This window comes from Pinus tabuliformis, chromosome 6, assembly GCF_031772625.1.
Source record: "Pinus tabuliformis cultivar Carrire ecotype Pingquan chromosome 6, CPIR1, whole genome shotgun sequence".
In the NCBI taxonomy this organism is placed as follows: Eukaryota; Viridiplantae; Streptophyta; class Pinopsida; order Pinales; family Pinaceae; genus Pinus; species Pinus tabuliformis.
Window position 1 is genome coordinate 848,190,493 of NC_142292.1, and position 10,121 is coordinate 848,200,613.

The following is a 10,121-nucleotide window of genomic DNA, read 5'->3' on the forward strand; positions in this document are numbered from 1 at the left end:
ACATCTTGTGTTCATTGTTTTATGTGGTGCTCCTTTTGGTAATTGCTTGATGAAATAAAGAAAGAAGATATAAAGAATCGTAATAATAATAAAAATCACAAATAATTATCAAGATCAAGAAAATATTTACTGCCTTTCTGATTTTCCAACATGAAGAGGGGGATAACAACACCAAATTCTTCCAACAATTTGCAAACTTTAGAAAAATATCAATTCTATATGGGAAATTGAATATAGAGAAGGGAATATTGTGAATTCCTTTAAAGGAAAGTGGAAGTAGGTGCCCATTACTTCAAAAATCTATTTATAAAATATATATGTTTCCTTATTCTAAAAACTTTGGATATTTTGAATCTACTCCCTTAGTCTATTTTAAAAGAAATGAAGGAATTTTTAGATGTGGAAGTAATTGAAATGGAGATCTTAGGGCTTTATCCTCCATGTAAAAACATAAGAGTCCTAGGCATGATGGATATTCTATTGAATTCTAATTGGGATTTCATGGCCTATTAAAAACGACAACCTCAACGTGGTGAGGGAGTCTCAACATATGGGTTGCATGCATTGTTCCTTAAATTCAACATCTATATGCCTCATTATGAAAAATAAGGAGGCTCACCCTTTCGAAGATTATCTCTCTATACCATGTTATGATTTTATTTAGAAGTTGGTCACAAAAATAACTTCAGTGAGACTAAAGCCCATATTTAGTTCTATCATATCAGAAGAATAGTTTGATTTCCTTCAAAATAGGTGAAAATTCATGATCTGATGGCCATGAGCAAGGAATCATTACATACAATAAAAACCTGGAACATTCCTACCACAACATTGAATATAGAATTATCCAAGACCTTTGATCAAGTAAGACAAAATTTTATCATATAATGGCTCATTCAGTTGGGCATGAGTTTAAAAACTATTAACTAGATTATGTGATGTATATCTTTGGTGAATTTCATGGTTCTCATACACAAGCAACCTGTTTTGCCTCTTCATTTGCTTCTAGTTGTAGAAGCCCTAAGTAAGTTGATTCAACATGCTATATATTCAAATGATCTGAGGGCCGTGAAGATCTCCAATCTGGTGACCATTTTACATCTTTGGTTTATTGATGATATACTTATTTTTCTTATGGCTTCATGTTCTAATATTTCACATATAAAATGAATACTCTCTTAATCTGATATAGCCATAAGCATGAAAATTAACGAAAGGAAATCTACTAATACCACATGTAATCTCCTATTAAGACTTTTCTTGGTCAATCGTTCTCTTTTCAATATAAATGTTTGCAAGAAGGCCTCAAACATATGGGCCTCTTCCTTAACCCTAATGCATACAAGGTGGTAGGATGGCTTTGGTTTATTAAGAATATTGAGGCTAAAATCTCAATCTGGGTTAACAAACTTCTCATGTCCATAGGAGGCCAATTAGTCTTGGTTAAATCGATGCTAGAAAGCATCTAGTTTACTAGACATCAATTACTGCTATCCAAAAAAACCATCATTCAGAAAAATCGTAAATTAAAACTTTAGATTCTCGTGGGTTGATAGCATATCCTAGGAAGATATCCCAATTGTTAAATGGACATCCATAGCAAAGCCCAAACTTTCGGAGGATAAGGCTTGAAAAATATAGATTTGTTTAGTTAATGTCTAGCAGCAAAAATTTTGTTGCACCTTTTGAATAGTAAACCCTATGAGGTAGAGACATCAGGGACTAGCATTTTGTTGGAAAATAAATAATCTTTTTTATCCTAGATCCAAAGAAACTTGCCTAAAAATCCATTGTTTAGAAAAAATTAATTAACATATTTCCCCAGTATTGATAGTTGATAGCATGAAAGTTTGGGAATGGAAAATTACTGAAGTAAGAATATAAATTTTCAATATAAAAAATTTCTGTTTCTACTTTAAAAATATAATTTCTGCGTACATTTTCCTTCCAATTTAAATTTTCTACTCGAAAAATTAATTTCTTTTTCCTACGAAAAATAAAAAAGCATTAACCATGATAATTTTCCTTCCAATTTAAATTTTCTACTCGAAAAATTAATTTCTTTTTCCTACGAAAAATAAAAAAGCATTAACCATGATAATAATTTTAAATGATGATTATGAACCAAGAAACATTTACCTACAAGTATTCTTAAAACCATTAAACAATTTAGTATAGATTTTTTCTAACATTCCAAAACAAAATATAATTTTAAATGAAACATAAAATGCCAATTAGGCAGAAAGATATGCTTGTCAGCTTACATAGGCATTTATTTATTATTCATTTTAATTCCAAATATTTTTGGACAGTTCTTTTCAAGGATTTAATTACAACAGATAATTTTAAATGAAACATAAGATGCCAATTAGGCATAAAGATATGCCAAGCTTTGGCAGCTTGCATGGAAATTTATTTATAAATTTTTTAATCCAAATTTAAAGCACAAGTATTTTAAATCCTGAGTAAGTGTTTAAACCAATGTGCAGATGCCCTCGCATATCGCTTTAAATTGTGCCTGTAATCCACATAATTTAAACCAAATCGGACATTATATCCACTAAACCATTCGAAATTGTCCAGCAGCGCCCACACAATATAACCTCGGACATCAGCGCCTTCCCTGTCATTCATTTTATGACATTGCAAAGTTGCAGAGCCTCGTCAGTAACCATTCTCAAATAATAACACCTAAATCTTATGTTAAAGGCAACGCACCTTATGGCTTCCAGTATTTTTGATAGATGTTGATGATGGTACTTCACTCGCTTCGAATCCTGTAACGCTTTTTTCAGTGGGGTTGTGCCATTGTCAAAATCCGCATACCCTGTTGAAATCCATGCATATTTTGAATAACAATGAGATTCATAATTTTTACAGTTCATAAAATTGTTATTCAATGATTTCACGTACCAGTCTCTGTGATGTAAATGGGAGGGTTGTTATAACGATGCTTCGTATAATTTATCAGATCCCTTATTCCCTTTGGATAAGATCTGAAAGCGCTTGCACCCTCCTGCAAACGGAGATTCGTATATTTAGACGTAAGTTCATGTAAAATAGAATAAAATTTGTAATGTAATTAAATGTATATATTAATCACACACTTACATTTGATCCAATGATATCTCCATTTATTTCAACTGAACCACCAACAATTATGTTAACGTTAAAATTTATACAATATATAATAAATATGGCAGTCCACAAGAAAGTTTTAATACCAAAACTTATTCTATATTTTGAATAAATATGGGAGACTCTGCTCAGACTATTTATCATGCTAAGCTGGATCTGTTTCTTCAACTTGTCGTGACGATGAACCACACTAGTTGGTTCGAAACGCTTCGACAAATGTCTATCTACATGTGATTTTCGCCGAAGTTATTCTTTCAAATAATTGACATTTGTTTGAAATTCAATAAATTCTGCAATATTGAGAAAATTTGATTAATAATAATTTTTGATCAAATGGAGATTATGGCAGTTATTTTTCTGATCATAGTTACCCAATTCTAATTTGAGTTTGATTTCGAATTTAATAGTGAAATTTTTTGACTCTCTACAATTCAATACTGGAAAGATTCTAAAATATGCATCATATAGACACTTATTTTTCTAAAATTTTAAAAATTGAAAATGACAAACATTATATTCAAATGTTTAAAAAAAGTTATTAAATCTTTTCTCACAAGAATAGTTGTGTTTACTTATCTCTAACAGTGACCTCTCTTGCCTAAGATATTACAACCCCTCCTATTTAGAATGATCAAAAACAAATGAGGGACAAATTGTGGAAGACATGTAAAGTAAAATCTAGAAATGAAAACTCAAAACTAGAATCTTATGTAAAAAATGGAATACTAAATATTAAAAATAGGGTTTAAGTAATCTCCACATACTAGGAAATTTATGTCTCTCTCCTTAGGCAAATCCATATAAACTTTGAAAATGTAAAAAACATCCTCATTTCTGAAAAGAGAATGCATGCATTAGTTCAAGATTTCAAATGGCCCTGAGTTTAATAGATGAAGGCTAAATTATCAACTAATAAATCAAGGCCGAGATACAATGAAATATCAGGTTATTAAATTCAAAATTTAGATAATTATATAAAAATTTGATACTAGAATCATCAGATTTTCTAAATAAATTTAAAACTTCAATTTCATTTAACGAATCTCTATCGAAACCAAATTTATTCAATAATAATGAACAATAATATTAACAAAATATTTTTTATTACAAACTGTACAAAAAAATCTTTTATTTGAATTCCACAACAGTAATAGTTCAACTACAACACTATGACTATCCTCCAACATTTCTCAATAAACTAGAAGTGTGTTTTAGATCTTCTTTTTACATATTTTTAAATATAAAATTTACTTTTATTTCAAATTTTGTAATATAGAAATTTCTATTAAAAACAGTATCATAGTTATCCTCCAAAATTTGTTAATATATCAAAAGTGTTTCTTGGATTTTTTGGCTTGTTTTTAAATAAAAAATTTAGCTTTGTTTTAAATTTTGTAATATAGAAATTTCTGTTTTTCTAGCCTGTTTTAAATTTTGTAATATAGAAATTTCTGTTTTTCTAGCCTGTTTTAAATATAAAATTTGCTGTAAACCAAAACCGTACCGTTTAGATTGTACGAATTAAATCGAATCGAACCAACGAATATACTATAGATTCGACTTACATGTCACATTAGCGCGGGCGTCCAGAAAATAGTCAGTGTGTAGGGGATTGGGTGGATTTGGATTGTTGATCGCAAGCTGTGTAAAATAGTAATTATAACCCAGAAAGTCAAAGGAGCCTCTTAAATCTTTAGCCTCTTCACGGCTAAATCGGGGTAAACGTGCTCCCACCAACCTTCTCATAGAGTCCGGGTATTTCCCCGATGTCAATGGGTCTAAATACCTGTAATGCGAATTAAATCAGGTTTCAAGATAGAATCAATCAATGATTATCGTGCCCATTTCAGATTTTGAAGTATTAAATTGTATCTCAATATAACCTGATAGAATCAATCAATGATTATCGTTCCCATTTCAGATTCTGAAATATTAAATTGTGTATCAATATAAAATCAATTAATAATTATTATGTCCACTTCCAACGTTATCCCTATCTACATTGTAAATACTAAAATATTAAATCAAGTTTTAAGATAGAATCAATCAATGATTCTTTTATCCGGTTCGACTTTTTATGTAGATTACAAATCCTGAAAACAAATGCATGTGCGTACCACCCTATTCTGAAGTCAATTGCTCTCTGTGTAGCCTGTTGATCAAGCAGAGACTTCTTTAAATACGGCACTATCCACGTCATTACCAGCGCTATGCCGATAGACCCTTTCCACTTCGCCTGCATTTTATTTTCAAATAGATATTCAAAGCGGTATATATGTCTTTTTTCTCAGGTTTAATATCTAAAACAGAGCATAATCCCTCACCTGGTATTTGGGGATATATATATATATATATATATATATTCTTTCTCGGTTAGAATATCCAAAACAGAACATAATCTCTCACCTGGTATTTAGTCCGATATATTTTTACGGCGGCGCTATGTGCAAGAAGCAAATTATGGGCTACAATGTAGGGCTCCGTTGCAGAATTTCCTGATGTACAGTTTCCAAATGGAGCTGAACATCGGCCGGGTGCGAGAAGCCCTAAATCGTAGCCATATACTGAGAAGGCAAGTGGTTCGTTTATAGTTAGCCAATACTTCACACGGTCTCCAAAAGATCGAAAACATTGATCTGCGAAGAAGCTAAAGTCCGCCCTGAAAGAGTGATCAATATATATCAGAATCAAATGTCTCGATATTTCAGAAGAAATTTAGAACAAAATTATGAGAGTGAATCTTACACTACTCTTTTGCTACGGAATCCCCCATACTCATCCTCCAGAGCTTGTGGCAGGTCCCAGTGAAACAGTGTAACAAAAGGCTGTATACCTGCATCAAAACTCAGATCCATGTATAAATGGCCTGCATGTTATATATATAAAACTCTTCACAAGTGTAGCTAACATTTGTTTTTCAAATACCATTTTTGAGCAGCTCGTTGATGAGATTATTGTAATAGGCAATTCCCTCTTCATTGACTCCTCCGTGTCTGGGAGAGCCCTCTGTAAATTTTAAAGAATAAATGAGAGCGGCCATTTACAATCCATTGTAGAGTTATTGGTAAACATATCACTGTTCCTTAATTCAACGTACTGGGAAATATGCGTGGCCATGAAATAGAAAAGCGATAGACGTCCATTCCCATGTATTTAAGAAGCTGAACATCTTCCTGCATGAAATTGCAAATAAATCCATTCCATAAACTTCGTTTAGGTTTATCACATTTCTGAAATATTCTCAAATATAAAATCAATTACGCTCAGGTTCTGAAATAAAATGCTTCAACTCTTCAAATAATTTTAACTTGTACCTTATAGCGGTGGTATTGATCTACTGCAACATCCCCATTCTTTCCATCGGCAATTTTACCTGCATTAACGTTCAATAACAACCAATAAATACATAATACATGCCACCAAATTAAATTACCCACCTCGTGGTATGCACTAATTAACCTGGAATGTGGGAGAATGTGTCCCAAATGCTGGGGCCTTTCCCACCCTCATCCGCAGCTCCTTCCACCTGTTACACAATTAGAATTTGCAAGTTCAGAATATTACCAGTAAAACAAAAAAACCAGAGGGTTACTTAATCCATTAATGAATGAATTAGTGGAATGGACTAATGATAAAAGTGGAACCTGATATGCAGATGTAGCGGCACCAAATTTGAAACCATTTGGGAAACTGCTTCTTCCTAGCTTTGGTGAAGCTCCTGCAACTCCAATGATCATTAGAAAGATTGAAATCAAACAGATGCAGGGCGCCCTTGGACCTTGAATTTTAGCCATTTTGCGTTAGCTGAATTGCGAATCGTGTGAGGATCAGTTTATAGATCCGCGGGATGCAATTTTTTTAATAACAAGACATATTTATAATATTCCCGTAACCAGCATTGTTCTAAAATCAGAGCTGTCCACGCCCACATCCGCCTACAACAACAAGTATGAATTTATTATACTGCCATTTTTTGGAGATTTTGGTGATGGAATCCGGTCAAAAAAATTGAGATTAAATTTTGATTTGTATTATTTAAAATAGTTTTTAATTGTATATTTGGATTCAGTATCTTGAAAAACTCTTGCAATTTCAATAAATTACTGCCAAATTTTGTACAGAAATTAACTATCAAACTTGCAATTTCAATAAATTATTGTCAGATTTTGACTACAACAGAAAAACTTCTAAAAAAAAATCTCTTTAAAGACAACTGCATTTAATAACTTCACACGTGAAATTCTACCATTCCCCTATTTTATTTGCTCCACTTCCCAATTCCAATTCAGGATAGTCGAACTTTACTGACAAGCACGTGATCTCCTCATGAGTTGCTCCTAACTGAAGGTCAACGGATTTAGAAAAAGCAACTAGCTCCGACATCTGCGTTTTCATATTTATTTTTACCAACACAATTGCATGTCGTTGATATATGCGAACACTTTTTAAAATTAGGGAATCTATTATAATCATTTCTTTATAAATTATTGCTTTTATAAATTTCCTTATATCATTTTTATAAATATATGATTTTATTCCATATTTAATAATTTGTATGATAGTTTTTTAATAGTATTTTATAAATATAAAAAATAAATATTTATTTATATAATATTATTTGTTATTTATAATTTGTATAGAAATTTTGTTATTATATTAGGTAAATAACAAAAAGTAAATATAAATTTAGATTTGAAATTATTAATTATAAATTTACTAAAGGTTGAGAGGAATCAAATTTCTTTACCAAAAGACACTATATATATATATATATATATATATATATATATTCATTTTGTTTTATATAATATATATGTTAATACCAAAATCGTACTATTCCTCGAGAAATTCTCCTAAGAAGTTTTCAAGGCCAAATGGAGCTCATGAGCATCATGGATTTCAATGCCACGTTGCTACATGAACAAGATTCTAGGTTTTAATGTTCCATGTTTTGAAGGGCCAAAGGGCAAAGCTCTAACAGGTGGGCACCTCAGGCACCAATAAGTGGGCATTGTTACCCACCACCTGTGGATAATGTATATAGGAGAAAAAAATTCTCCTACATAGTCCTCAACCTGTACATAGCAACCCCTTGCAGCCACCAGATAGCTCGACATGTCATCATCTCCGCCACTTGAGCCAGCCATGTGGTCCCCTGCCCACTTGTTATGTTGGAATGTTTGAAGGCGAGCCTCCCAACCCCAAAGGTATGGCTTTTCATTGGTGTAGTTAAGTAATTTTCCTTACTTGTCATGGGCACTTTTGGGCATGGATTGGTGGGGGGATTCGTCAGAAAGAGTGTGCTAGATTTGTACTCTAGTCTCCACTACCCAATTTTGCGGTTAGCGTTGTGTCCTAGTCCCGTGGGATCTCCTTTACTGACCATTAGTTTTAGGGTTGACACTACATGGGAAACCCTAATTTTGGTTGTGTGGTCTTGCTTCCCGATACCACATACATCACCCCCCTTCCACTAATTTTAGCCCCATTCATCTCTTTACCCTTCCGGGTCCACATAGGGTTAACCTCCCCCTCCCCTTGTCCACACCTTACGTCAAGCCTAGAACAAAACCCCAGAGGTTAATGCAGCTAAAAAGAAAAGAAAAATGCATAATTTGGCTACTCTCAATAGGAAATGTACTGCAAGATGCAAAAGATGGTTGAGACATACAAAATTAGTGCATTGGAAAAAGTCAAACGTGAGCTCTACCGCTTATCCATGGCCATCACCCTAGTTCCTATGGGCCCTAAATGAGCCCTTTCCATCATTAAGGAACCCATGATTGTCCCAAACCCTGGTGGGCGATGAACTGCCCCACATTAAGGGGGTATCCAATGCTATATACTACACATCATGCTCTCATCCCCTAGAGCTTTGAGCAATTATGAAGAAAAATCAATCAAAGGAAAAAGGCATATGAAGAAGGGTGGAAAAACAAAGGTTGGGTTAACACATGTACCATGAGTTTCTCCCTCCTACACTCACATACTCAGGTGTGGGCTTCCATGACATGTGGTCTATATGATTACCCTGATCCCCACTCTATTCCATTATTATATCATTTGCCACCTACCGCTTTAGGGATGTACAATGGACAGGTCACCCCCTTTAAAGGTCGAAACCACCTAAATGGGGTCCTTGATTAACGCCCTATTGAGCTTGGAGACATTTATACATTCTAAAGTCTACTATGGAAGGGTGTGCCACCATGAAGTGCCCCATTGATCCCATGACTTGTAAGCTCTTTTACTTGATTATTTAAATGAGTTGTTGTATTAGAGGGCAAGTGGAAGCATTGAAGCTTGTGTAGGATTACAGGTGGGTCTCCATTTGGGGTTTGGTATCCCTATACGGGATCCTCCCTCCAAAGGACCACATTGGAACTTGTAAGGTGAGTGTTGAGAGCCATGGGCCTCCACCATAGCAGAGAAAACTTCATGGATCCCCAGCACCGCTTGTTGATTTTCGTCTTCCACCTTTGGATGAGGATGATGCACTTGGTCCACCATGCCCAATAGACTCTATGCATGCACCACACACTTGGCAGATGTTGCGGGGTACAAAGGATATCACCCGCTATAGAGGGAGATGTTATGTCATCATCCTAGCCCTTAAAGATAGTCTACATGAATTTTTGATCCACTTGGAGACCCATGAGGATATCCTTGTGCCCCCACACCCATTTGGGAGCACCACAAGTTCTTGCTTGGAAAAAAAAGGGAAAACTCCTTGTCCACTATGTTTGGAGCCCAGTTCTACATCATGGCACCGCTCAGACATTATGCCCTCTTGAGATGCTTATTCTTATGTTATTGAGCTATTTTGGTGCACTTTGTCACCAAAAAGTATTATTATTATGCACATTATTTTATTCTAGGGGCATTATTAGTCTAAATTAGGTTATTCAAATACCTTAGAGGATTGTATAAATAGAAGAGAAGCATTCTCTCTCATTCATCATCACTTGGATTGAGTTATTTTC

At 33.9% G+C, this 10,121-nt stretch overlaps 1 protein-coding gene across 1 annotated transcript; it reads right to left on the minus strand.

Moving 5' to 3' along the window:
- Window positions 1–2,454: 2,454 nt before the first annotated feature.
- On the minus strand, window positions 2,455–6,932 carry LOC149261536 (beta-glucosidase 13-like). The gene is made up of 13 exons (XM_089381959.1): window positions 6,783–6,932; window positions 6,598–6,664; window positions 6,453–6,511; window positions 6,236–6,311; window positions 6,064–6,144; window positions 5,884–5,971; window positions 5,545–5,797; window positions 5,256–5,374; window positions 4,704–4,924; window positions 3,112–3,143; window positions 2,914–3,016; window positions 2,719–2,827; window positions 2,455–2,623 (listed from the first exon to the last, which is right to left on the minus strand). The coding sequence occupies exons 1-13, from the start codon at window positions 6,930–6,932 to the stop codon at window positions 2,455–2,457; spliced, it is 1,527 nt and encodes a 508-aa protein (XP_089238085.1).
- Between the last annotated feature and the right edge of the window lie 3,189 nt (window positions 6,933–10,121).